This window comes from Macaca mulatta, chromosome 9, assembly GCF_049350105.2.
Source record: "Macaca mulatta isolate MMU2019108-1 chromosome 9, T2T-MMU8v2.0, whole genome shotgun sequence".
Lineage (NCBI taxonomy): Eukaryota > Metazoa > Chordata > Mammalia > Primates > Cercopithecidae > Macaca > Macaca mulatta.
Genome location: NC_133414.1, coordinates 115,033,728 through 115,059,522, shown reverse-complemented (window position 1 = coordinate 115,059,522; position 25,795 = coordinate 115,033,728). Strand labels below are relative to the sequence as shown.

The 25,795-nt window shown below is 46.3% G+C and overlaps 2 protein-coding genes and 1 long non-coding RNA gene across 13 annotated transcripts in view; 1 reads left to right on the top strand and 2 right to left on the bottom strand.

The window, feature by feature from the left end:
- The window catches only part of CNNM2 (cyclin and CBS domain divalent metal cation transport mediator 2), a 166,880-nt gene extending 164,030 nt beyond the window's left edge, over positions 1-2,850 (bottom strand). For all 9 annotated transcript variants that reach the window (XR_013398353.1, XR_013398352.1, XR_013398351.1 and 6 more), the window contains exon 1: positions 1,062-2,850. Coding sequence is in view for 5 of the 9 variants with exons in the window: in XM_002808512.4 (XP_002808558.3) it covers positions 1,062-2,682 (1,621 nt within the window). In the remaining 4 variants the exon portion in view is untranslated. The remainder of the gene's footprint in view (positions 1-1,061) is intronic.
- Positions 2,828-23,250, top strand: LOC144331323 (uncharacterized). Its single transcript, XR_013398375.1, has 3 exons — positions 2,828-2,996; positions 21,424-21,548; positions 22,482-23,250. It is a non-coding gene; the product is annotated as an uncharacterized LOC144331323 (long non-coding RNA).
- The window catches only part of AS3MT (arsenite methyltransferase), a 30,283-nt gene continuing 24,788 nt past the window's right edge, over positions 20,301-25,795 (bottom strand). For all 3 annotated transcript variants that reach the window (XR_013398354.1, XM_077947446.1, XM_001113391.5), the window contains one exon: positions 20,301-21,341. Coding sequence is in view for 2 of the 3 variants with exons in the window: in XM_077947446.1 (XP_077803572.1) it covers positions 21,234-21,341 (108 nt within the window). In the remaining variant the exon portion in view is untranslated. The remainder of the gene's footprint in view (positions 21,342-25,795) is intronic.

Below are 25,795 nucleotides of genomic sequence, written 5' to 3'. Positions count from 1 at the left end.
CAGAACTTCAATAATAATAGTACAAGTTGCTATTTACCTGTTCATTATATGGTCAAGCGAACAAATACCACAATGCAAGAAATGATGTGTTGTATAATTTCTCACCTTGGAACAGTGAGAGTTGACGGAGACATAATTCAGTTTAATGTATCGGATGACCAAGGTGGAAAAAAAGAACACTTAGACTGAAAGAGTCAAGAAATAAATAAGCCCCAATAGAGGGATTCATCCCACTGTTAAAGGTGCAAGCTTTCTGCCAAAATCACACTTGGTTTGGGCAACTGTAACTATTGTCAGATAAACGTAAACAAATAGTGAAGAAGGCTACGGGACATACAGCCTCTTCACAAAAGGCTGGCTAACCGCTAGTCTTTCCAAGTTACATATTAGTAATTTTAATTTAAAACAACAACAACAACAACACTTTTCTAGCTAAGAGAAGTCACATCGAAAATGGGTGATTTTTTTTGGCGATACTTAGTTTACCCCGCCCCTTACCCTCAAAGGCAGACCTCAATCTTCCCCGTAAGTTGCCAGGCAAGCAGGAACAGAAGCTATAGAAAATGTACTTCGATCTTTGAAAGGCCAGTGTGGATGTTTAAGGAGAAGGAAAACGACTGCACTGAGTTTACAAAAGCTATTTACATGTTTTCCAAATGCCTGTGATTAAAGTCAACCAAATGGCATGGCATCAGCCAGCCCCTACCTTCACCTACCCACTGAGAACCCAGACAATGAAGGCGGCAGACCCCTCAAGCACAGAGGCCCCACACACGGAACCAAAAAAAAAAAAGTGTCATGCACAGAAATTACACAGCCTGCTTTTTGATAATGGTAAAAAGTAAGTGATGGCAGTCTTGTGCTTTAAAATAACCTAGTAGCACTTACTAGTTCAATCCATCCCCAAATCCACGCCACCCTTTCAACTTTGCAATTAAGAGAGAGAAGGAGAAATCCCGGTCAACTCGCCTTGGGGGGTTGGTCTGAGGGTAGAGGGCTCAAGTAGGGAAGAGGATGGAGAGAGAAAGAGCAAGCCAATGAAAGAGACCAAAATTTCCCACCTTTCTTAAATTCTTCCAGCATAGCGTCCAACTTGGTGTCATTGAAAACAAAGTGCAAGGGGTGGTTATAAAATTTGGTGATGGTTTTCAGGGGAGTACAGTCATCTGGATCCACGAAGGCCAAGTCTTTGACGAACAGCAGGTCCACGATATTGGAGCGCTCCCCTTCAAACACTGGAATGCGGGTGTAGCCGCTCTCCATGATCTCAGACATGGTGTTGAAATCCAGGATGGCTTCGCCAGTGATCATGAAGCAGTCCCGGAGTGGGGTCATCACGTCCTCCACCGTCTTGGTGCGGAGCTCCAGCGCCCCTTGGATGATGTTCAGTTCCTCCTTAACGAGGTCGTTGTAGGGGTCGGTGACCCGGAGCATCTCCAGCAGTTTTTCCCGGTTATAGACGGTGCCTATCTCCTGGCCTAGGACGCAGTCCAGCAGCTTGCTGACCGGGTAGGAAGCGGGGAAGGTCATCATCATGAAAAACTTGGTGAGGAAGATGGTGTTGGCCCCCACAGCCAGGCCGTGGCGGGAGCAGATGGCCTGGGGCACTATCTCCCCGAAGATGACGATGCCGATGGTGGAGACCACCACGGCCACGAGGCCCGAGCCGGCGATGTCGTCGAGCAGGATGGTGAGCGTGGTGTTGACCAGCACGTTGCCCAGCAGCAGTGAGCACAGCAGGTAGTTGCCTTGCCTGCGCACCGGCTCGATGCGCTTGGCGTAATTCTTCTCCTTCTCCGTGCCGCAGTTCTGCACGATGCGCAGCTCCATCGGGTCCAGGGCCATGAGCCCCAGGTTGAGGCCACTGAACATGCCCGACAGGCACAGCAGCAGCGAAATGAAGATCACCTGCAGCCAGAAGGGCAGCAGGAATTTCTTCTCTTCGCCTACGATCATCTTGGTGTCCTCGCCGTCGTGGTAAATCCAGGTGGTCTCGGCCCACGGGGGTGGCGGGAGCCCGGCCACCCCCGAGCCGCCCTTGCCCCCGACGGTGCCACCCGCGGATCCCGAGCCGCCGGCACCCAGGGCGGGCGTGGAGAGCGACGTGCACAGGTAATAGGACTTGCTCTTCTCCATCTTGCGTAGCGGTTTGATCTCGATCTCGATGATGCCCGAGGTGCGGCGGTTGAGAATGATGTGGGGCAAGATGATGATGTCTGAGGTGCGGATGCCGCAGCGCTGGGGGCCGCTGTCCGGCTCCGGCGGCGCGGGGCCCCCCAGCCCGCGCTCCCCCGGGCTGTGGCGCCGCCGCTCGTGTTCGGTGAAGGCGATGCGGGACCACGTCTCGTTGTTGATGTTCTGCCCGTACACCCGCAGCTTGACCCGGGTCCGTTCGCTCACCCGCAGCGCCCCCCCTTCCATGAACGACACGTCGTTCGTGTCCTCCAGCCGCAGCCCGATGATCACCGTCTCCTCGTTCTCGCCCACCGCTGCGCAGCCGCCCGCGCCGCAGCAGCAGCTCAGCAGGAGCAGCGGCAGCAGCCGCCCCGCAGCCGCCTGCAGGACCCCCCGGCCGCGGGCGCTGAGGCTGCGGCGCGCCGCCATCTTCCAAGTGGGCAGTGCGGCGGCTGCCTGCCCGCCCGCCATCTTTACTTTGGGTTCACAAGCGCCACAGCCAATCATAGGGTGGCTGCTCCAGCTGCGGCTTCATCCTTTCCACCCGGCGGCGCGAGCGCAGGTACCTGCCCCTGGGCGAGACTGCAACTGAGCGTCCGCGGCCAGTGCTCAGCAGTTCGCCTCCCTGACTGACACTGACTCGACCTCGGCCAGCTGAGGAACCCCGAGGCTCGCGGGAGGGGACAGAGGGAGGGAGAGGAGCGCCGGCTGCTCCCGCGAGAGGCAGGCCCACTGGCCAATCACAAGCGGGCGCCCGCCCTCCCAGCCAGGGGGCTGGAATGGGGGCGTGACCGTGTGCCGTTCCGCGAACCAATGGCAAGGTAAATGGGTGGGGCGATGAGAGCCACCGTCCCCCTCTGCACGCCAAGTTTCCAACTGAAAGGCGCGTGACTCTTGTGTATGTGCGAGGGGAGGGGGCGTGGCCAGCTGGGACTCGAGAGCCAGTCAAAGATGAGAGTTGTAGGAAAGGGGCGTGGCCTCCGTCCTGCTGCCAATGGGAAGGAGCCGTCCCCGGGGCCCGCGCTCCCCGGGGGACCCTGTAGTAGATCCGGGAGCCTGGACCGGCCGGGCTTGGACTAAAGCCCTGCGGCGCAAGGCGGCAGGTTCCCGATGCACTGGCTTGCTGGCTCTGCAGTTGTCAGTTCGTGGGCAGAAAGCCGCAGCGCCCTCCTGCCCCGGGGGCCCGAGAAGCCAACTAGAGGCGGCTTGGGATGCACACAGCCTAAAAAGCCGGGGCACCGGCCGCTGTCCCCAACTCTACGTGCGCGGCGCTCCGCTGGGGTAAGCGGCGTCGGTGGCCCCGGCACAGCTGCCGACCAGCAGTCCTCGCGCCTCAAGACTCCTAGGGTACGCGCTCTCTGCGGCTCGCGATCACATGGCGCCACCTGCGGGCCGCAGGGGCGCCCTGCAACGCTTTCCAGGTCCGCGGCATACCCCGAAAGGTGTACAGAAAGTTACGGATGGCGCGGTCAGAGGGACAGTTCCCCAAATTTGCTAGTCATAGAACCCCTACATATTATTACTAAAAGTATATACTTCCTAGACCCTTTTCCATATTTACAGAGTGGGAAGGGCCCCGAATCTGTATTCCCAACAGGAACCCAGGCAAGTTAAGGAAATGGGAGGGCGGCAAGCATCCTATCCTAAGCAGACCCGCAGAGGCTCATTCTTAATCACACTGGCCAAACTCTGCTAGGGTCATAGGTCACTCAAGAGCAAAAAGTTCTGGAAACCTAGCTCCCCAGTACTCCCAGCGTCACCTGGAGGTGACGAGGTAGCAAAGTAGCTGTCAAATTGATCTTTTCCTTGAAACTTAAAACATTAAAAATGTTTAATGTTTCTCTACCTCTTTTGTATTCTACAAGCACATTCCGGCCCCCCCCCCCCGCCGCTTTTATAAATGCGTCAAACGTCTCTGATTAATTTCTGGTATGAGTAATTTCTGGAATGATTGCAGTGGCCTCCTAACTGATCTTCCCTCTTCGACACCTGCTCCTTTCCCTTCTTAACCCAGCAGCAAGTGATCTTGTCCATGAGATTCTGTATCTCTCTTGGCTGAAACGCCTCCACTGGCTTCCCATCTCATCCTAGTAGGCTCAAAGGTCTGCTACCTCTCGTTACTTCTCGGACCTCATCACCTGCTGTTCTCCTAGTGGAAGGAGACAGATAATAAGCCAAATTAATTTCTCTCCAAGCTGTTTCTCCATCACTCCAGGGATTTTCCCCTGCGAGACTTTGCACTTGCTGTTTGTTTCCTGGGCTTAAGATGTCAGCATACCCTTTTTCACCTCCTTTAGTGCTTTGCTCAAAAGCCATCTGATTTTAAACTTGTGGAAAACACTCCCTCTATGCCGCATCTACTTTATTTTTCTTCAAAGCAAAGATCGCTTTCTAATACACTATGTAAATTATTGATTTGGTTTGTTATCTGTCTCCTTCCACTAGAACTTAAGCTCCCTGAGGGCAGAAAGTGTGTCTGTTTGTTCACTGCTGTATCACAAGGGCCTAGAATAGTAGATATATAGATATAGATATGTCATATACATATGTATTATATTTATATATATATATTTTTTTTTTTTTTTGAGAGACAGTCTCACTCTGTCACCCAGGCTGGAGTGCAGTGGCACGATCTCAGTTAACTGCAACCTCCGCCTCCTAGGTTCAAGGGATTCTCTCCTGCCTCAGCTTCCCTAGTAGCTAGGACTACAGGCATGCACCACTATGCCCAGCTAATTTTTGTATTTTCGGTAGAGATGGGGTTTCACTCTATATTGGCTAGGCTGGTCTCAAACTCCTGGCCTCAGGTGATCCACCCACTTGGGCCTCCCAAAGTGCTGGGATTACAGGCGTGAGCCACCATGCCTGGCCCTAGATATTCTTTATTCTTTTCAAAAAAACAAAAAACAAGGTCTCACTCTGTCATCCAGGCTGGAGTACAGTGGCACAGTCATGGCTCACTGCAGTCTCCACTTCCTGGGCTCAGCCTCCCAAGTAGCTAGGACTACCAGCACACGCCACCACATCTGCCTAATTTTCTTTTAATTTTTAGTAGAGACAGGGTTTTGCCATGTTTCCAGGCTGGTCTCAAACTTCTTGCCTCAAGAGATCCTCCTTCCTTGGCCTCCCAAAGTGCTGGGATTACATGTATGAGCCACCATGCCCAGCCAATGATAGATATTCAAAACAATATATGTAGAAGGTTAAATAAGTGAAAGTATTTATTCTGATTATTTTAAACAATGCCCTGAATCTAGTTTCCAGCCCTTCCATTTATGATGCTGCTTCCCCTACCCCAAGTCTCATACTGCTATATTTGAAAAGTAAGTTCAGATGAAGAAAACCACCTACAGGCTTGGCATGCATTTATATGAATGGCATTATGGAAGTTTCGAAGGAAAAAAAAATTATTTAAGAATATTTGGCAAAGGTTAAGGACAGACATGATCCTTCTAACTTAGTGGATTGAAAATGAAACCATTTTAACTTCATAAAAAGTGGAAATATTACAAATGTTTTTAAGGGAGCTAAGAGAGAAGACAGGCTCTCAAATGCTGAAAGTACACGTGTGGAATAGGAGTGAAGTGTGGGGAGGAGGAGCTTGCCAACCCTACAGACATCTCCTGTGCATTTCAGAGAAAGCTACAACAGGAAAATGTGACATTCAGCAATTTCGAAGCAAGTTAGAAATTCAGGACTTCATAGAAGAAAAAGGTCAGAAAGGACACCCAGACAACTTACAATATTTAAAAAAAAAAACAAATCTCAAATTCACACGAAGGGTTGCTGAATGATCCTGGGTGGTTGGTGGGGGTTATACTCTTCATGTATACTCAAGACACACAGAACAATCTAGATGCCTAAGCCAAGTAATTGTTCCTTAGCAAGAGGGATCTTCCTTCAAGTTTGAAGGCTTTTTGGCTTCAGGAGTTTCTCTCTCTCTCTCTCTTTTTTTTTTTTTTTTTTTTTTTTTTTTTTTTTGAGACAGAGTTTCGCTCTTGTCGCCCAGGCTAGAGTGCGGTGCAGTGGCATGATCTCGGCTCACTGCAACCTCTGCCTCCCAGGTTCAAGCAATTCTCCTGCCTCAGCCTCCCAAGTAGCTGGGATTACAGGCACTCGCCACCACACCTGGCTAATTTTTTGTATTTTTAGTAGAGACAGAGTTTTGCCATGTTGGGCAGGCTGGTCTCGAACTCCTAACCTCAGGTGATCCACCTGCCTCAGCTTCCCAAAGTGCTGGGATTACAGGTGTGAGCCACCGTGCCCAGCTGTTACCCTCTCTTTAGCGAGGACCTGCTATAGAGCAGGCTTATGGTGACTTCCAGGGGCTTCCCAGCTCGTCTATTTGTTTAAATGGAGGGCACAGTCAACACCTGCCTCTAGGGATCTCTTCTGAAATCTGGAAGAAAAACAAAAATGAGACTCTTGAATTATGATATTTCACCTCCATAAAGGGGGACAAAAGGCCCAAGATTGCTAAATGGTTGCTACTGCTGCTGCCCAATCCTATTTAAGTTCTGACGGTCTGACCTTGGGCAAGTCATTTAGATAAAGCCAGAACCACATACCTTCCCTAACTTTCCAGAATCCTTCACTAGATACTAAAAGGGAAGGGTGACTTCAATTTTCTCACCTGCAAAAGATAAGCTCCCTGGCTGGGCGCGGTGGCTCACGCCTGTAATCCCAGCACTTTGGGAGGCCAAGGCGGGCGGATCACAAGGTCAGGAGATCGAGACCACGGTGAAACCCCGTCTCTACTAAAAATACAAAAAAAAAAAAAAAGCCGGGCGCGGTGGCGGGCGCCTGTAGTCCCAGCTACTCAGAAGGCTGAGGCAGGAGAATAGCGTAAACCCAGGAGGCGGAGCTTGCAGTGAGCCGAGATCGCGCCACTGCACTCCAGCCTGGGCGACAGAACGAGACTCCGTCTCAAAAAACAAAAAAAAACAAAAAAAAAACAAAAAAAAAAAAGATAAGCTCCCAAGTCTCCAGGTTCAGGGATTTGGAAGGCATTGCGTCCAGACCTAAAAGTCTTTTAAAGTTTGGTGAGTTTGATTTTCTTAAAGATGGCAAGTAAAACACTAAATGTCATTCTACACATTTTGTTGCTCAACATAAAGCTGATTTTATAGAGAAGCTTTTATTTTTTCCAAAAATTGCCTACTTATACAAAGTATTCGTATTTATTGCTTCAACGGTATCATTTCTTTTTTCTTTTTAGGGAACAGGGTCTCACTCTGTTGCCCAGGCTGGAGTGCAGTGGCACAATCATAGCTCACTGCAGCCTCAAACTCTTGGGCTCAAACTCAAGCAATCTTCCTTCCTCAGCCTCCTGAGTAGCTGAAGCTATAGGCACAAGCTAATGCATCAGGCTCCAACAACGACATTTTAATCACACCAAAACACAAGATCTTGGCTGGCCATGGTGGCTCATGCCTGTAATCCCACGACTTTAGGAGGCCGAGGCAGGAGGATAACTTGAGCCCAGGAGTTCAAGACCAGCCTGGGCAACATAGTAAGACGCTGTCTACCAAAAATAAAATATCAGCTGGGCATGGTGGCATGTTTCTGTAGTCCCAACTACTCAGGAGGCTGAAGTGGGAGGATCACTTGAGCCCAGGTGTTCAAGGCTACAGTGAGCCATGATCGTGCCGCTGCACTCCAGCCTGGGTGACAGAGTGAGACCCTATCTCAAAAAAAAAAAAAAAAGGTTAGGCATGATGGTTCACACCTGTAATCCCAGCACTTTGCGAAGCTGAGGCAGGCAGATCACCAGAGGTCAGGAGTTCAAGAACAGTCTGGCCAACATGGTGAAAACCCATCTCTACTAAAAATACTAAAATTACCCAGGTGTGATGGTAGGCGCCTGTAATCCCAGCTACTCAGGAGGCTGAGGCAGGAGAATCACTTGAACTTGGGAGGCGGAGATTGCAGTGAGCCGAGATGGCACCACTGCACTCCAGCCTGGGTGACAGTGAGACTCTATCTGAAACAAACAACCCCACAAGATCTGAGGAAAAACAGGAACTAGGAAAATGCTGGAGTTAACCACACTTTCCACAGAGTCAAATCTGTATCAAATCTGTTCATCCTGAGAGGGATTTCTCTGAAGCAACACTATCCACTTGCTCAAATACATAGAACTCTTTTAGCTAAGATTTTTCACAACAGTAAAAAAAAAAAAAAAAAAAAGTAAAATAAAATCTGCAACACCATTTACCATCTCAAGAGGAGTTTTCAGGCCTCTTATTTAGTGCTTTCCCGTTTTCCTCCTTTTTCTAAATATTTTCTGAACGTTGTTACTAGGTAGAAGAAGAGAAAAATGTGGCTTTTCGATGGAGTTGTGGGAAAAGCATCCTTCTTTGAGAAGAGCCACCCATGGTCCTTGGGTGCCGCTGTTCCTGGGAATGGGGCTGTCAGGTGCCCACATGGGAGGTCTTCTGTGCTCTGAGCTGTCACCCCCTCCCTTTCTCCACTGCTCCCTTGACCCTTCTGGGCTACTCAGAGAACAGTTCTGCTGCTAAAAGTCCACTGTTTGCCCTACCCCAGCACCCCTGCTCTCTGACTGCCAAGCCCTGCCACTATGGGATTTTCTAGAATCTTCTAGAATGCTCTTTATGCCTGGTTCTTCCAGCCTCCAGCTCAGCTGTGGACAAGGGTGTAAGCAAGGCTCTGAGCTTGGTTATCTTTATCACTATGACTAAAACACTCAACCCAGGTCATGCATTTAGGGAAACAGTTCACTTCCATAGTTTTAAAATGTTGAACCATATGAATATTACCTATTCAAAAGACTAATTTAAAACTACACTTGGGGAGTGAGAAACAGGTGGGAAATAAAGAAGACTCTGACAGGAGGATGGTAATTAGGAATAAGATGTCAGGAAAACAAATAGGTCCTGAATGTCCAATTCTGAGTCCTCCCATAAGACTCAGACCTGCATGGCGCTGACACCAGAGCTTCCATTTATGACTCTAGTCATAAAATATCAGCTTTTCCCACCAGCTGAGCTCATTCCCGTGGTCTTTTCTCCACAGCCTCTGAAGTTGGGCTAAAATTCGACTCCAATAAGTCAAATCCCCCCATGCAAAGACAAAACAACATGTCAGTCGGCAAAAAAAAAAAAAAAAAACCAAACCACCCCTATTTTTAGTTCCTCTGAAACTTTTTTACATTTTAACACCTCTGCTGGCAGGAACCTATTTATTTTAAATATCACTAAACTGAAGATTTAACTTATTTGTTCCCATTTATTAATACATTGCCTCAATTTTCTATGTCCTCTTTAAATTTTAAATAAAAAGTTTGTGTTTTCTCACCTCATTTATTTTTCCCCTCTTTTATTTATAAATTTATCAACTAATATATATTGTATATTTAATAACTTCCAAACCATGTACTAGGCATTGCAGAGCTGCAATATGGAATCAGGGGTTACCCCAAAAACTTACTAGCAAGGAAGTTAGCAAATGTGTACATAAATAACTACATAATACAAGATAGAACATCAAATGTCTTAAAAAGAAGTAAAATAAAGTGGAAGAACTTCGACGAATAGAAGTTTTAGGTATATGCCATGTCAGAGCTATTCCAAAAAGGGTGTCTTAGTGTGCTCGCAGTGCCAGGTGCCATAACAAAATACCATAGACAGTGTATCAGTCAGGGTTCCCAGAGGAACAGAACTTATATATATATATATATATATATATATATATATATATATATATATATATCCTGTATATATTTTTATATATAAAGGTTATACATGGAGACTTTATATATATATATAGGCTATATATAGGCTTTATATATATATAAAGGAGTTTATTAAGTATTAACTTACACAGTCACAAGGTCCCACAATAGGCTGTCTGCAAGCTTGAGAAGCGAGGAGAGCCAATCTGAGTCTCCAAATTGAAGAACTTGGAGTCCAGTGTTGGAGGGCAGGAAGCATCTAGCACAGGAGAAAGAGGTAGGCTGGGAGGCTAGGCCAGTCTCACCTTTTCACGTTTTTCTGCCTGCTTTATATTCTCTGGCAACTGATTAGATTGTGACCACCAGATTAAGGGTGTGTCTGCCTTCCCCAGTCCACCGACTCAAATGTTAATCTCCTTTGGCAACACCCTCACAGACACACCCAGGATCAATACTTTGCATCCTTCAATCAAGTTGACACTCAGCCTGATAACAGGGCCAGGCACGGTGGCTCACACCTGTAATCCTAGCACTTTGGGAGGCCGAGGCAGGTGGATTGCCTGAGCTCAGGAGTTTGTGACCAGACTGGGCAACACAGTGAAACCCAGTCTCTACTAAAATACAAAAAATTAGCTGGGCGTGGTGATAGGCGCCTGTAGTCCCAGCTACTCAGGAGGCTGAGGCAGGAGAATTGCTAGAATCCAGGAGGCAGAGATTGCAGTGAGCCGAGATTGTGCTGCTGCATTCCAGCTTGGGTGACAGAGTGAGACTCTGTCTCTGAAAAAAAAAAAAAAAAAAGCCATAACAGACGGGTTGGCCTATACAATGGAAATTTATTTTCTCACTGTTCTGGAGGCTAAAAGTTCCAGATCAAGGTCCAACAGGGTGAGTTTCCAGGGAAGCCTCTCTTCCTGGCTTGCAGACAGCCACTTTGTCCTCACATGGACTTTCCTCTGCATGTGCACGGAGAGAGCCAGCTCTCTGATGTCTGTTCCTATAAGGACACTAGGCGACTGGATCAGGGCCCCACCCTGATGACCTATGTTAACCTTAAGTACTTCCTTAGAGGTTCCATCTTCAAATACAGTCACCTTGTGAGCTTCAGTGTATGAATTTTGGGGGGACACGGACATTCGATCCCCACCAAAGAGATTGAAAGATAAGAAAGAAGCCAGGGCCGGGCGCGGTGGCTCAAGCCTGTAATCCCAGCACTTTGGGAGGCCGAGGCGGGTGGATCACGAGGTCAGGAGATCGAGACTATCCTGGCTAACATGGTGAAACCCCGTCTCTACTAAAAATAGAAATAACTAGCAGGGCGTGGTGGCGGGCGCCTGTAGTCCCAGCTACTTGGGAGGCTGAGGCGGGAGAATGGCGTGAACCCGGGAGGCGGAGCTTGCAGTGAGCCGAGATCACGCCACTGCACTCCAGCCTGGGAGACACAGCGAGACTCCGTCTCAAAAAAAAAAAAAAAAAAAAAAGAAAGAAGAAGGCATTCTACTGGAGAGAAAAGTGTGAGGTGAGGTGAGGTTGGAAAGGGAACAGCATTTTTGGAACACCACATGGTTGAATGTGGTTCAATAGCCAATGAAGAGGAACAGCAGGAATAGTGTTGGCAAGTTGGTTGGGTGTGAGTTTGTGGTGTGTCGAATGCCACGTTTAGGACTTTAGATTTCATTCTGTAGGTATCCAGGAGTTACAATAAAAAGTTTTTAAATAGAAAGGCTGTATTACAGGAAGATTAACCTGACAGGTACCACTGCAATGATGCTGAGGTCCTGCCGATCTAGGAATTTAGGAAACTCCTGCCACTCAAAGTAGAGAAAACCTAAACTGTTTACAATGCACTTTCTCATATATTATCTTGGACTGACCTTCACAATTAGAACTAAGAGCTATGCCACTTCTCCAGCCATATGTAGGACAAAGAAACAAAGATAATTACCTCACCTCACGGGAGCCAGAAGAAAACCAAGGTGGGGGCTGGGCGTGGTGGCTCATGCCTGTAATCCCAGCACTTTGGGAGGCCGAGGCCGGCGGATCATGAGGTCAAGAGATCTAGACCATCCTGGCCAACATGGTGAAACACCGTCTCTACTAAAAATACAAAAATTAGCCGGGCGTGACAGCACATGCCTGTAGTCCCAGCTACTCGGGAGGCAGGAGAATCTCTTGAACGCGGGAGGCGGAGGTTGCAGTGAGCCGAGATTGTGCCACTTCACTCCAGCCTGGGCGACAGAGCCAGACTCAATCTCAAAAAAAGAAAAGAAAACCAAGGTGGGGCATCACAGCCTCTGTTCAGGAAGTCCACACCTGGATTGGTGATACTGCTGCTGTGGTCTCTTGCATGGTTTCCCAGGTTGGCCTGGACTCCTGATCATAGGCTAGACTTTCTGATACTAATTTTTTTTAACTTAGAAACATTTTTGGGCTGGGCGCGGTGGCTCAAGCCTGTAATCCCAGCACTTTGGGAGGCCGAGACGGGTGGATCACGAGGTCAGGAAATCGAGACCATCGTGGCTAACACGGTGAAACCCCGTCTCTACTAAAAAAACACAAAAAAATTAGCCAGGCGAGGTCGCCGGCGCCTGTAGTCCCAGCTACTCGGGAGGCTGAGGCAGGAGAATGGCGCGAATCTGGGAGGCGGAGCTTGCAGTGAGCCGAGATCGCGCCACTGCACTCCAGCCTGGGCGACAGAGCGAAACTCCGTCTCAAAAAAAAAAAAACAAAACAAAACATTTTTGACATACAATAAATACATAAAAGTGCATAAAACATAAATGTACGGTATAATAGCTGACCACGTAATATTGATATATTGATCTAAAACAGAACCCCTTTGAAAATAAAAACAAAGGGCCGGGCGCGGTGGCTCAAGCCTGTAATCCCAGCACTTTGGGAGGCCGAGACGGGCGGATCACGAGGTCAGGAGATCGAGACCATCCTGGCGAACACGGTGAAACCCCGTCTCTACTAAAAAATACAAAAAACTAGCCGGGTGAGGTGGCGGGCGCCTGTAGTCCCAGCTACTCGGGAGGATGAGGCAGGAGAATGGCGTAAGCCCGGGAGGCGGAACTTGCAGTGAGCCGAGATCGCGCCACTGCACTCCAGCCCGGGCGACAGAGCGAGACTCCGTCTCAAAAAAAAAAAAAAGAAAAAAAAAGAAAATTAAAAAAAGGCTACTATTGGCCGGGTGCGGTGGCTCAAGCCTGTAATCCCAGCACTTTGGGAGGCCGAGACGGGCGGATCACAAGGTCAGGAAATCGAAACCATCCTGGCTAACCTGGTGAAACCCCGTCTCTACTAAAAAATACAAAAAACTAGCCGGGCGAGGTGGCGGGTGCCTGTAGTCCCAGCTACTTGGGAGGCTGAGGCAGGAGAATGGCGTGAACCTGAAAGGCGGAGCTTGCAGTGAGCTGAGATCCGGCCACTGCACTCCAGTTTGGGCGACAGAGCGAGACTCCGTCTCAAAAAAAACAAAACAAAAAAAAAAAAAAAAAGGCTACTATTAATATTTAACCTGGCTGGGCATGGTGGCTCACGCCTATAATCCTAACATTTTGGGAGGCCGAGGCAGGTGGATTACTTGAGGTCAGGAGTTCGAGACCAGTCTGGCCAGCATGGCAAAACCATGTCTCTACTAAAAATATCAAAATTAGGTGTGTTGGCCGGGCGCGGTGGCTCAAGCCTGTAATCCCAGCACTTTGGGAGGCCGAGACGGGCGGATCACGAGGTCAGGAGATCGAGACCATCCTGGCTAACCCAGTGAAACCCCGTCTCTACTAAAAACACAAAAAACTAGCCGGGCGAGGTGGCAGGCGCCTGTAGTCCCAGCTACTCTGGAGGCTGAGGCAGGAGAATGGCGTGAACCTGGGGAGGCAGAGCTTGCAGTGAGCTGAGATCCGGCCACTGCAACCCAGTCTGGGCCACAGAGCGAGACTCCCTCTCAAAAAAAAAAAAAAAACTAGGTGTGGTGGCAGGCGCTTGTAATCTCAGTTACTTGGGAGGCAGAGGCAGAATTGCTGGAATCCGGGAGGCAGAGGTTGCAGTGAGCCGAGGTCGCGCCACTGCAGTCCAGCCTTGGTGACAGAGCAAGACTCTGTATCAAAAAAAAAAAAATTTAACCTGGTTTGAGGCTTAAACTGGGACAGCCCCAGGCAGACTATGTTCACATGATAATTATCGTGGTAAAGGTGACCACCCCCTAGTCAAGAAAACCCCTATATATCCCTTCTAGACCACTAGACCACACCCCTCTCCCTCTACTCCAGATGTATCCACTAGCCTTACTTTTTTTTTTTTTTTTTTGAGACAGATTCTTGCTCTGTTGCCCAGGCTGGAGGGCGGTGGTGCAATCTTGACTCACTGCAACCTCCACCTCCCAGGTTCAAACAATTCTCCCACTTCAGCCTCCTGAGTACCTGGAATTACAGGTGCACACCACCACGCCCAGCTAATTTTTGTATTTTTAGTAGAGATGGGGTTTCACCATGTTGGACAGGCTGGTCTCGAACTCCTAACCTCAAGTGATCTGCCTGCCTCAGTCTCCCAAAGTTCTGGGATTATAGGTGTGAGCCACCGCACCCCTGGAATATCCTTACTTTTATAGTAATTATTTCCCTTTTTAGTTGCTATATTCTTAAAAGCAAGGAAAGCAAGGACAAACCATATAATACAATGGTATAGGAGTCAGAACAAGTTCTGGCCTTTGTTCGAACATTTATTAGAATGTGATCCCAGCCAGGCACGGTGGCTCATGCCTGTAATCCCCATATTTGGGAGGCCAAGGCGGGTGGATCACTTGAGCCCAAGAGTTCCAGACCAGCCTGTGCACTATAGGAAGACCCCATCTCCACAAAAAAATACAAAAATTAGCTCCGTGATGGTGGCGCATGCCTGTAGTCCCTGCTACTCGGAAGGTTGAGGTGGGAGGATCGCTTGAGCCCAAGAGGCAGAGGTTGCAGTAAGCCGGGATCGCACCACTGAACTCCAGCCTCAGTGACAGAGCAAGACCCTGTCTCAAAAACAAACAAAAAAAGTGATCCCATCATTTAAACCATTTGAATATACTCAGCCTCAGTTTTCTGTAAAATTAGAAAAATCAGCATTGTAAGGGAGGCATAAGGGAGTTTAGTAAAGAAACAACATGGGGTATTTGGTTTTTATCCCACACAAACCAATGAATCTTCCTCATAACCATGAGAAATCACCATCTTTAAAGGGTTGCGCTGGCTTCATGGGTTCCTGCTACATTATTTAAAAGCAAAAATAAAAATACCTCCTTTGCAGCATTTCCTTAGTTAGATCCAGTTGAAAGGAATAATAAGGTTAATTTTAAAAAGAAAATAAGGACTGTTAATAAAAGATTAACTACAAAGCCTAGAAGCCACACAAATCATTCTGCACTTGCTGTGCAAACCTCTCCTCCCTGGCAACTTGACATTTGCTTTCCAGGGTAGGCTCATTTAATATTCACAAAGAAAGTTATGTGATGGGAGCTTGTTAACTCTGAGAACAGAGAGTAAGCTGTCCAGGCCACTTCACCTGACACAATTAGGCTCTGAGTTGTAGGTCACATTACCATAAGCAGCTCTAGCACTCTCTGGTGTCCTCCTGTGAGCATCCCTGCAAAGCTCCATGTGCCCTTCTTGGTTACTGCTTGTAATGAATTAAATATATGTTAGTGCCACTGACTTCCATCATCTGAGCTATGATGGGAAAAAACCTCACTTGTAACATTGATGAAACTGTACTAGTTCTAATCCTTAAAAAAGGACCACAAACTCAAAGGCCTACAGGGGTGAGTGAAGTTGACTTGAGGTGGGGATGGTGGCAAACTGTCTAAAGGGACATGCCCTGTCTGAAGGGGAACCCATTACTCAGCTATGCCCGTCACAACTATGCAGAAATGTAGGGCTGCTATTGCCAGCATTTTCGATTTTTCAAGAAGCCCCAAATTCATATATATGTGATATATATGATATATCATATGAAATATACATCATATATATGAAATATATATCATATATATGAAATATACATGATATATATGAAATATATATCATATATATGAAATATACATGATATATATGAAATATATATCATATATATCTATATGAAATATATATTATATATGATATATATGAAATATATATTTTTTATTATTATTATTATTTTGAGACAGAGTCTTACTCTGTCACCCAGGCTGGGAGTGCAGTGGCGTGATCTCAACTCACTGCAACCTCCGCCTCCCAGGTTCAAGTGATTCTCCTGCCTCGGCCTCCCAAGTAGCTGGGACTACAGGCACCAAACGTGGCTAATTTTTATATCTTTAGTAGAGACAGGGTTTCACCATGTTGGCCAGGCTGGTTTTGAACTCCTGATCTGCCCTCCTTGGCTTCCCAAAGTGCTGGGATTACAGGCGTGAGCCATCGTGCCCAGCCCAAATTCATATTTTATACAGAATTTTCTGATTTATAAATGTGGGCAACTGATTGTAAAAAATTGGAAAAAACACTATGACCTCTACAGAATCCAGACCCATAAATCTGTTTCTCCATCTGGAAGGGAACTTGAGAGTCTTCCAAGTTCAGTGCCTTCACTTGACAGATGGGGAAAGTGAATCCCAAAGTGGACAAATGATGTTCCTATGGCCAAATAACTAGTTCAGTGGCAGAGCCAGATCTAAAAGAATACTTACTTGCTGTCTCCTGCATCACTTTTCACTCCACCAATGAGAAAAAAGTTAGTGGCTTTAGGCATAGTTTAAAAGTTAGAGATGAGGAGCTCACTGGCATGTACCTGCAGTCCCAGTTACCTGGGAAGCTGAGATGGGGGGATCACTTGAGCCCAGAAGTTCAAGTCTGGCCTGGATAAGATAGCAAGACCCCATTTATTTAAAAAAAAAAAAAAAAGTTATCAGACCCAGGTCTGGATTACACTGTACTTAGAACATCATTGACTGGCCAGTCTACATTTTTACTCTCTCTGGCTTCTGGACAATGTATTATGAGGCATTGTGTTACTATATGAGGCAGTGAAGTAGTATTAGGGCAGAATATTTTGGTTCTAAATTGATCTTTCCCCTCACCTGGAGCATTGCACTGCAGCATGGCCCTGCCACATGGAAGGTGGGGCCACCATGTTCCCATTGCGGAAGGGAATTGTTACAATTGTGAGTCCAAGACAAGCAAGGCTCACTCAGCAGGAGGAAATTAAATACAAAACTTACATTCACATAACACTCGCGTTAACCTCAGTGGGAGCTGTGCTTTCAGGAATTGCAGGGTCAGCAGCTGAACAGAAACTGGAATGAAACAGTAAAGCTCATCATAAGTTATTGTTAGGATTGTATAATTCCAGCTTCTAATTTGCAAAAGAATTTTTTTTTTTTTTTTTTTTTGAGAGACAAGGTCTTGCTCTGTCACCCAGGCTGGAGTGCAGTAGCATGATCATAGTTCACTGTACCCTCAAAAAGAGTTCATTTTTACCCTAATGAGATCTCCCTCTACTGACTCTCAGACAAAAGAACCTTTGTTTGGACCCAAACTGTGGTGCGTGGTTGAAGAAAATTGGCAAATCACAGAAGTCAGGACAGGTACCAACAAAGTTTAAAAAATACACTCAGCAGTTTTTGTCCTCTTGGTCCATGGGGTTCATAATATTCCATTTTAGCAAACAGTGCCTAGAACAGTTCCTGGTACACAGGAGATAATTACTATTTAGCGAATGAATGAAAGAAAGGATAGACAGTTCCCATGCCTTGCCAGACTCATTTAATATAATTCCCATCTTAACATGGCAGAATGAGTGACTACCTCAGCTGCTTCCCTGGAGCCATCCAAGTAAAGGCCAAGAATAAATAGGAGGAGCAGGCTCTGGGTCTGTCTTGGCACAAAGCCATGCCCTTTTCAGCTATGCATGACTGGATGTGGGGGTGGGGGCCTGTTGAGGCTACTGCTGGGACTCCCTGAGTTGGTAAGCTGAAAAGTTTCTGCAGGCTTCCATGATTCTTTTTTTTTTATTTTATTTTTTTTATTTTTTAGGCTGGGCGCAGTGGCTCACACCTGTAATCCCAGAACTTTGGGAGGCCAAGGCATGTGGATCATGAGGTCAGGAGTTTGAGACCACCCTGGCTGACATGGTGAAACCTCGTCTCTACTAAAATTACAAAAATTAGCAGGGTGTGGTGGCACACGCCTGTAATCTCAGCTACTCGGGAGACTGAGGCAAGAGAATCACTTGAACCTGGGAGGTCGAGGTTGCAGTGAGCCAAGATCATGCCACTGCACTACAGCCTGGGCAACAGAGCAAGACTCCGTCTTGAAAAAAATAAAAAATAAAAATTTTATTTTTTAGAGATGGGGTCTTGCTAAGTTGCCCAGCCCAATCCCATTACTCAACATCTTTTTGGGGAACTGAGAGTTCAGAATGACAAGTAAAAAGCTAATATCCTCTCCTTGTAAATGCAAAAAAGCCTAATAAACCAAATAAACAAAACACCTCCCTTTTTTTTTTTTTCTGAGACAGAGTCTCGCTCTGCCACCCAGGTTGGAGTGCAGTGGTGGGATCTCGGCTCACTGCAACCTCCACTTCCCAGGTTCAAGCGAGTCTTGTGCCTCAGCCACCTAAGTAGCTGAGATTATAGGCATTGGCCACCATGCCTGACTAATTTTTGTATTTTTAGTAGAGACAGGGTTTTGCCATATTAGCCAGGCTGGTCTTGAACTCCTGGCCTCAAGTGATCCACTCACCTCAGCCTCCCAAAGTGCTGGGATTATAGGCATGAACCACCACACCCAGTCAACAAAACACCCTTCAATCAGTTCCCCCCAAGCAGGGCCATCTTGTGCTCATGAAGAGCAAAGTATGCTTATTCTAGCTGTACCATTGTAGCTAATGCTGTAATGTACCATTTTCACATTAAAGTAGGTTATGACTAGATAGACACGGCGCTCTAGAACCAAGCAAGCATGTTTAAAATCAAGATCATGGAGGTGAATAGGACTTAAAAAGATACTACCTAGTTCTTTCCTCTGTCTGTAATAGTAAGTTAGGCTCTATAGCTGAACCTACTCAAAAATCTGAGAATTTCTCCATATTAAACAGCTTTCTTAAAACAGATGTCTATCCTATGGCATCCATTCCAATGTTTTACATGCCTTAAAATTCTCAAACCCCTAGTTCAAAATCCCCTGGACCATGCCATGCCCCTGGTTCTTTTTGTACTGAGCCCAGGGCAACTGTTTGACATCAAAACCCTTGATTGGTTGAAGGCTGTTTGTTTATTTATTTTTATTTTTTGTTTTTGAGACAGAGTCTCGCCCTGTTGCCCAGCCTGGAGTGCAGTGGCGCAATCTCAGGTCACTGCAACATCCACCCACTGGATTCAAGCAATTCTCGTGCCTCAGCCTCAAGTAGCTGGGATTGCAGGCACGCACCACCACGCCGAACTAATTTTTTGAATTTTTAGTAGAGACAGGGTTTCACCATGTTGCCCAGGCTGGTCTCGAACTCCTGAGCTCAAGCAATCCACCCACTTCAGCCACCCAAAGTGCTGGGATTACAGGTGTGAGCCACCACACCCGGCCTGAAAGCTGTTATTTAAAAACTGAATTATCCAGCTCCTGATGATAATGACCATGACTTATACCTCTCTGTGTCCTCCAATAAAGTCTTCAAGTACAGCTGGAATTCAAGTTATTTACCATCCTTGAACCTTTCTTTAATGTTCTTAATATTCTTTAACTATGGAAAAACTAGATCTATCATTTTGCTAAAAGTTTAACCAGGACACCTTATAAAGAAAAAGAAAACTTACCATGTTTACATCTCTTTCTTCCCTCCCCTCCCCTCCCCTCCCCTCCCCTCCCCTTCCTCTCTCTCTCTTTCTTTGACAGAGTCTCACTCTGTCACTCAGGCTGGAGTGCGGTGGCGCGATCTTGGCTCACTACAACCTCCACCTCCCAGGTTCAAGCAATTCTCGTGCCTTGGCCTCTGGAGTAGCTGGGATTACAGGCACATGCCACCACACCCAGTAAGTTTTGAATTTTTAGTAGAGATGGGGTCTCACCATGTTGGTCAGGCTGGTCTCAAACTCCTGACCTCAAGTGATCCACCCGCCTTGACCTCCCAAAGTGCTGGGATTACAGGAGTGAGCCACCACACCCAGCCTATTTATTTGTTTTTTAGAGACAGGGTCTTGCTCTGTCACCCAGCTGGAGTGCAGTGGTGCGATCATAGCTCACTGCAGCCTGGAAATCCTGGGCTCAAGCGATCCTCTTGCTTCAGCCTCCCCAGTAGCTGGGACTACAGGTACACACCACCATGCCTGGTCATTTTTACATCTCTTAGCTCTCTTTTTAAAAAACAATCGAACTCTATTCCTGATCCAGTTAGGATAATTTATAACAGATAATCACTATGTCATCAGTCATTAGGGTGAGATATTTATTATTCATTTGTTTTCTTGAGATACTTGATTCAAAGATGTTTATGATTAATTTGTTTTCTTAATTCTATTGCAAAAAAAGGAAAAAGAAAAAAAAAAAAGCATTTGCTTAAAAGCTACCTCAAAAGTTCTCCTACCAAACATGATTTGGCAATCTTTGGCATGATTAGTATGATGGCAGTAGGAGCTTTGTTTAATAAGCAAACATGATGAAAAGTCCAAAGGGTGCTATGCAAAAGATCAGAAGGAAGATATTTTTCCTGAGCCCCTCTGCCAACTGTTACTTCTTCTGATGCCTTTCCTGCTTCTTAAACAAGCCTTAAGACAGCTTCTCTGTTCCATTTCTGACCACTACGTGGCACCAGAACTTTGAATTAGGAAATAGAAAAAAGTCTGCTTAACAAGTCTTCATATGATTTGCTGTGAATCTTTAATCAATGCCTCGTGAAAATAATTCATTTATTTTTTTCAGTGATTTGGAATATGGTGGCTCTCTGCCATTTGTTGTTTTTTTTTTCTTTTTTTTTTCTTTTGAGACAGAGTCTTGCTCTGTTGCCCAGGCTGGAGTATAGTGGCACAATGTTGACTCACTGCAGCCTCCACTTCCTGGGTTCAAGCAATTCTCCTGCATCAGCCTCCTTAGTAGCTGGGACTATAGATGTGCACCACCATGCCCAGCTAATTTTTTTGTGTTTTTAGTAGAGACAGGATTTTACCATGTTGGCCAGGCTGGTATCAAACTCCTGACCTCAGGTGATCTGCCTGTCTCCGCCTCCCAAAGTGCTGGGATTATAGGCATGAGCCACCATGTCCAGCCCCATTTGTTGTTTCTTATGGTCTGTGCTATGTGGAAAAGCAGGTTAAAAAACATGCAAATCACTCTTGCCCACTACTGTGATCCCCTGGTTGGCTCTAGATTTAGCAGCTTTTCTTTGTGCCACAGCAGCCTCCAGCAGCATCAGGGACACATCTGGACTTCATACTGTCAGACTCTTCTGCAAGCTTAAATGGATCTGTGATTATATCCTGTCAAAAGGCAAACCAAAATGAAAGGACAAGTTAAAGATGTTTTAATGTACCCAAACACTAATATTTCTGTTTGACTTAGGTTGACTTACACAGAACAGAGATAAAATTTTACAATTCCATGGGGTCCTAGGAGTAACATCAGTCATTCTGCCATAAAGGCACTTGCTTCCTGAAGCTTCTAATGAAATTATTACCACTTTCAAGGTAAACTTCACTTAAAGCTTCTTAAAGATGGTCCCTATTGGGCAGAGCATTGATTTTTGCTCAGTTGATTTTGTTTTATGGGATTGTCATTTGCATGTGCCTTTTAAACTTCTTTGGGACTGAGATACAGAAATGCTAAAACTTCTTCTCTTCCCTTATTCTAATCTCCAGAAACATTTATACCAAACAGGAAAGTGAGTCCCAGATGTAGGGCTGTCACTAGCAATTGCTGATGCCCAGATGAAATTGCCAACAATGGCCAGACAGATCTCAGAGGAGAGTGAGATAAGACTGCTGTATTTATTTAAAAGATAAGACTGCTGTATTTATTTTCCTTCCTTTCACCTCCAAATGAGATACTTCTAACAATAGCACCAGTGGGGTCAGAGAAAAGCCAGGTACAGAGATAGGAAATCAAGAGCATGGGGGCTGGGCACAGTGGCTTATGCCTGTAATCCCAGCATTTTGGGAGGCCAAGGCAGGTGGATCACCTGAGGCCAGGAGTTCGAGACCAGCCTGGGCAATACGGCAAAATCCCATCTCTACTGAAAATACAAAAAGTTGCTGGGTGTGGTGGCACATGCCTGTATTCTCAGCTACTCAGGAGGCTCAGGCAAGAGAATCGCTCGAACCTAGGAGGTGGAGGTTGCAGTGAGCTGAGATCACACCACTGCATTCCAACCTAGGTGACAGAGTTAGCCTCTATCTCAAAAAAAAAAAAAAAAAAAAAGCATGAACATGCCACTTTAAATAATGGTAATGAATTCATTATAACATAAATTTACAGTCCTACTACTTATTGTTGGTCTCTGCAAATAGAGGGTTGTACAAGGCAGGCACAGACTCTACATTCATGAAACTGATAGACTAGTGGACCATTCCCTTTACTAAAGTGACTGACTTCCTGCTGGGCTTGGTCTCTCTGTCCCTCAGTGTCTTCCTTTCCAAAATGAAGAGGTCTGCCTGCATATGGTGAGATGAGCTTCTGGCAGGGGATCTCCAAGCCTGGAAGAAGGCCAGCTCTGCTGGTTGCTACTGCTAGGACTTCACATCGACTGCATTTCCACCTCTCAGTATACTGGAACTCCTGCTTGAAAGGGTTTGCCCTGGCCTGGTGTGGTGGCTCATGTACTCTGGGAGTAATCCCAGCACTCTGGGAGGGCAAGGCAGCAGATCACCTGAGGTCAGGAGTTCGAGACCAGCCTGGCCAACGTGGTGAAACCCTGTCTCTACTGAAAATACAAAAATTAGTTGGGCATGGCGGCTACTAGGGAGGCTGAGGCAGGAGAATCGCTTGAACCCTCTTCTTCCCACTCAATGATCTATCTACCAACAGGAGATGGTGATATCAATATCACTTCTAAATGCATGCTTCTAGTTCAAAAAGATCTCAAGACTTGAAGGAAATGAAAGGTGGGGTGCCCAGATAAGCAGTCCTTTCCTGCACCAACATCCTGTGAGTCTATGAAAAGTTTAGCTATGGAGAGACAGAGCAGCACACTGGCTTAGAGTGTCAGCTCCAGAATCAGATGTGGGTGCAAATTCGCCACTTTCTAGCTATATGACTTTGGATTTGTAAATGAATCTTTCGGAGCCTCAGTCTCTCCATCTGTCAAATGAAGATAATAAGGGTTATTGTGAGGACTAAATGACAGGGTGCCTTAAACATATTAACTATTCAATAAAAGTTAATTCCTCTATATTACTGCTATGATTGTTAATGCTTTTACTACCATTACTACTAAGACAGTCCATCGCCCTAATCCTGTTAGCATCATTTCAGATGCTGCAGTGTTTTGTTGTTGTTGTTTCTTTTTTTTTTTTTTTGAGAGGGAGTCTCCCTTTATTGCCAAGGCTGGAGTGCGGTGGCATGATCTTGGCTCACTGCAACCTCTGCCTCCCAGGTTCAAGTGATCCTCCTGCCTCAGCCTCCCGAAAAGCTGAGACTACAGGCACCTACCACCACACCCAGCTAATTTTTGTATTTTTAGTAGAGAGGGGGTTTCACCATGTTGGACAGGCTGCTCTTGAACTCCTGACCTCAAGTAATCCACCCGCCTCAGCCTCCCAAAGTGCGGGATTAGAGGCTGGAGCGACTGCGCCCAGCCAGATGCTGCAGTGTTTTAATAGTGTTAATTGTTTTAATGGCAAAATACACTTTGCATATCAGGATTGAAAAGAAGATGAAGAAAAGAAAATGCAGAAGGACTTTCAAGACGTTAAGTACATGCAAGACCCTGCATGCCACCTGCATGTACTGTCTGTACTCCAGCGTTTATCATAAAGGTCTTCCGTTTAAAAAAAAAAGATAAGAATGTCCTTCCCTAAGAGCACAAGGTTATATTCCTAGGTCACACAGCTGTTTCATTTATTAAAATCTTCCTTCAGTGTCACTTATTCCCATTTCAAAAACTTGAAACTGACCTAAAGACACTGGCACATCTGCAGGCTGAAATAAATTAAAGCAGAAAGGAGACCTTATGTTGGGATAAACCAGTTCAAATATTTGGAATTTTACAATTTATATCTAAGGTCAAGAACCTCCTGTACATGCGTTGCATGCACACTGGGAGAGAGAACAAGGGCAGCTACACTGAAAGAAAATGGTCGTCTGCAGAAGCAAACTCATTTAATTCCTTTTTTTAAAAAAAATAGCCAGAGTGGCTGGGCACAGTGGCTCACACCTGTCATCCCAGCACTTTGGGAGGTCGAGGCGGGCGGACTGCCTGAGCTCAGGAGTATGCGACCGGCCTGGGCAACATGGTGGAACCTCGTCTCTACTAAAATACAAAAAATGAGCCGGGCGTGGAGGCATGTGCCTGTAGTCCCAGCTACTCAGGAAGCTGAGGCAGGAGAATTGCTTGAACCCAGGAGGCGGAGGAGTGAGCCAAGATCGTGCCACTGCACTTCAGCCTGGGTGACAGAGCAAGACTCTGTCTCAAAAACAAACCAAAAAAAATTAGCCAGAGTACACTGAAAATGCTGTAGCTCGAGGAAAGACCCTCTTTACTTGTAAGCATTATCTTCTGATAGCTTTTTTTTTTTTTTTTTTTTTTGAGACAGAGTCTCACTCTGTTGCCCACGCTGGAGTGCAGTGGTGTGATCTCGGCTCACTGCAAGCTCCCCGTCCTGGGTTCACGCCATTCTCCTGCCTCAGTCTCCCGAGTAGCTGGGACTACAGGCATCAGCCACCACACCCACCTAATTTTTTGTACTTTTAGTAGAGATGGGGTTTCACCGTGTTAGCCAGAATGGTCTCGATCTCCTGACCTCGTGATCCACCCGCCTTGGCCTCCCAAAGTGCTGGAATTGTAAGCGTGAGCCACCGCGCCCGGCCTTCTGATAGCTTTTATAACCAGTATTTAGGAAACCAGGTTTTAGAAGAATTAGAATGATAAAAACCTTTCAAAATAAATATTGATTCTCATCAGCAGGTTTTCTTATCAATGAACTCTCAGGAGTGTCAAAATATCAGTGACGTATTTTTGAAATGTTTAATGAATTGAATACTCAAAAGCCAGATCTCTCTGCTTTCCACAGTATCACCTTCTTCGAACAACAGAAGAGTCAGAACAGCAGTGTACTGAATAATTTAATAAAGCAAAGAGAGTAAATCACTCTTCAGCTCTAGGTGGCTTGTATACTGGGCTTGGGTTAGATTCATGCTGGTAATACTGGCTCCAGATTTTGGGGTCCAGGATTCTTATATTTTAGGTTCAATTAACCTTCCCCAACTACAAATGTACTGTTTTTGAAAGTGATTTCTCAAAAAGCTTTGTGCTTTTTTTTTTTTTTTTTTTGAGGCAGGGTCTTGCTCTGTTGCCCAGGCTGGGGTGCAGTATTGCAATCACGGCTCACTCCAACCTCCACATCCCAGGCTCAAAACGATCCTCCTGCCTCAGCTTCCCAAGTAACTGGGATTATGGCATTTGCCACCATGCCCAGCTAATTTTTGTATTTTTAGTAGAGACACAGTTTCAGCATGTTGGCCAGCCTGCTCTTGACCCCCTGACCTCAAGTGGTCTGCCAGCCTCAGCTTCCGAAAGTGCTGAGATTGACTGGGCACAGTGGCTCATGCTTGTAATCCCAGCACTTTGGGAGGCCAAGGCAGGTGGATTGCCTGAGGTCAGGAGTTCGAGACCAGCCTGACCAACATGGTAAAACCCCATCTCTACGAAAAATACAAAAATTAGCCGGGCATGATGGTGCACACCTGTAATCCCAGCTACTTGGGAGGCTGAGGCAGG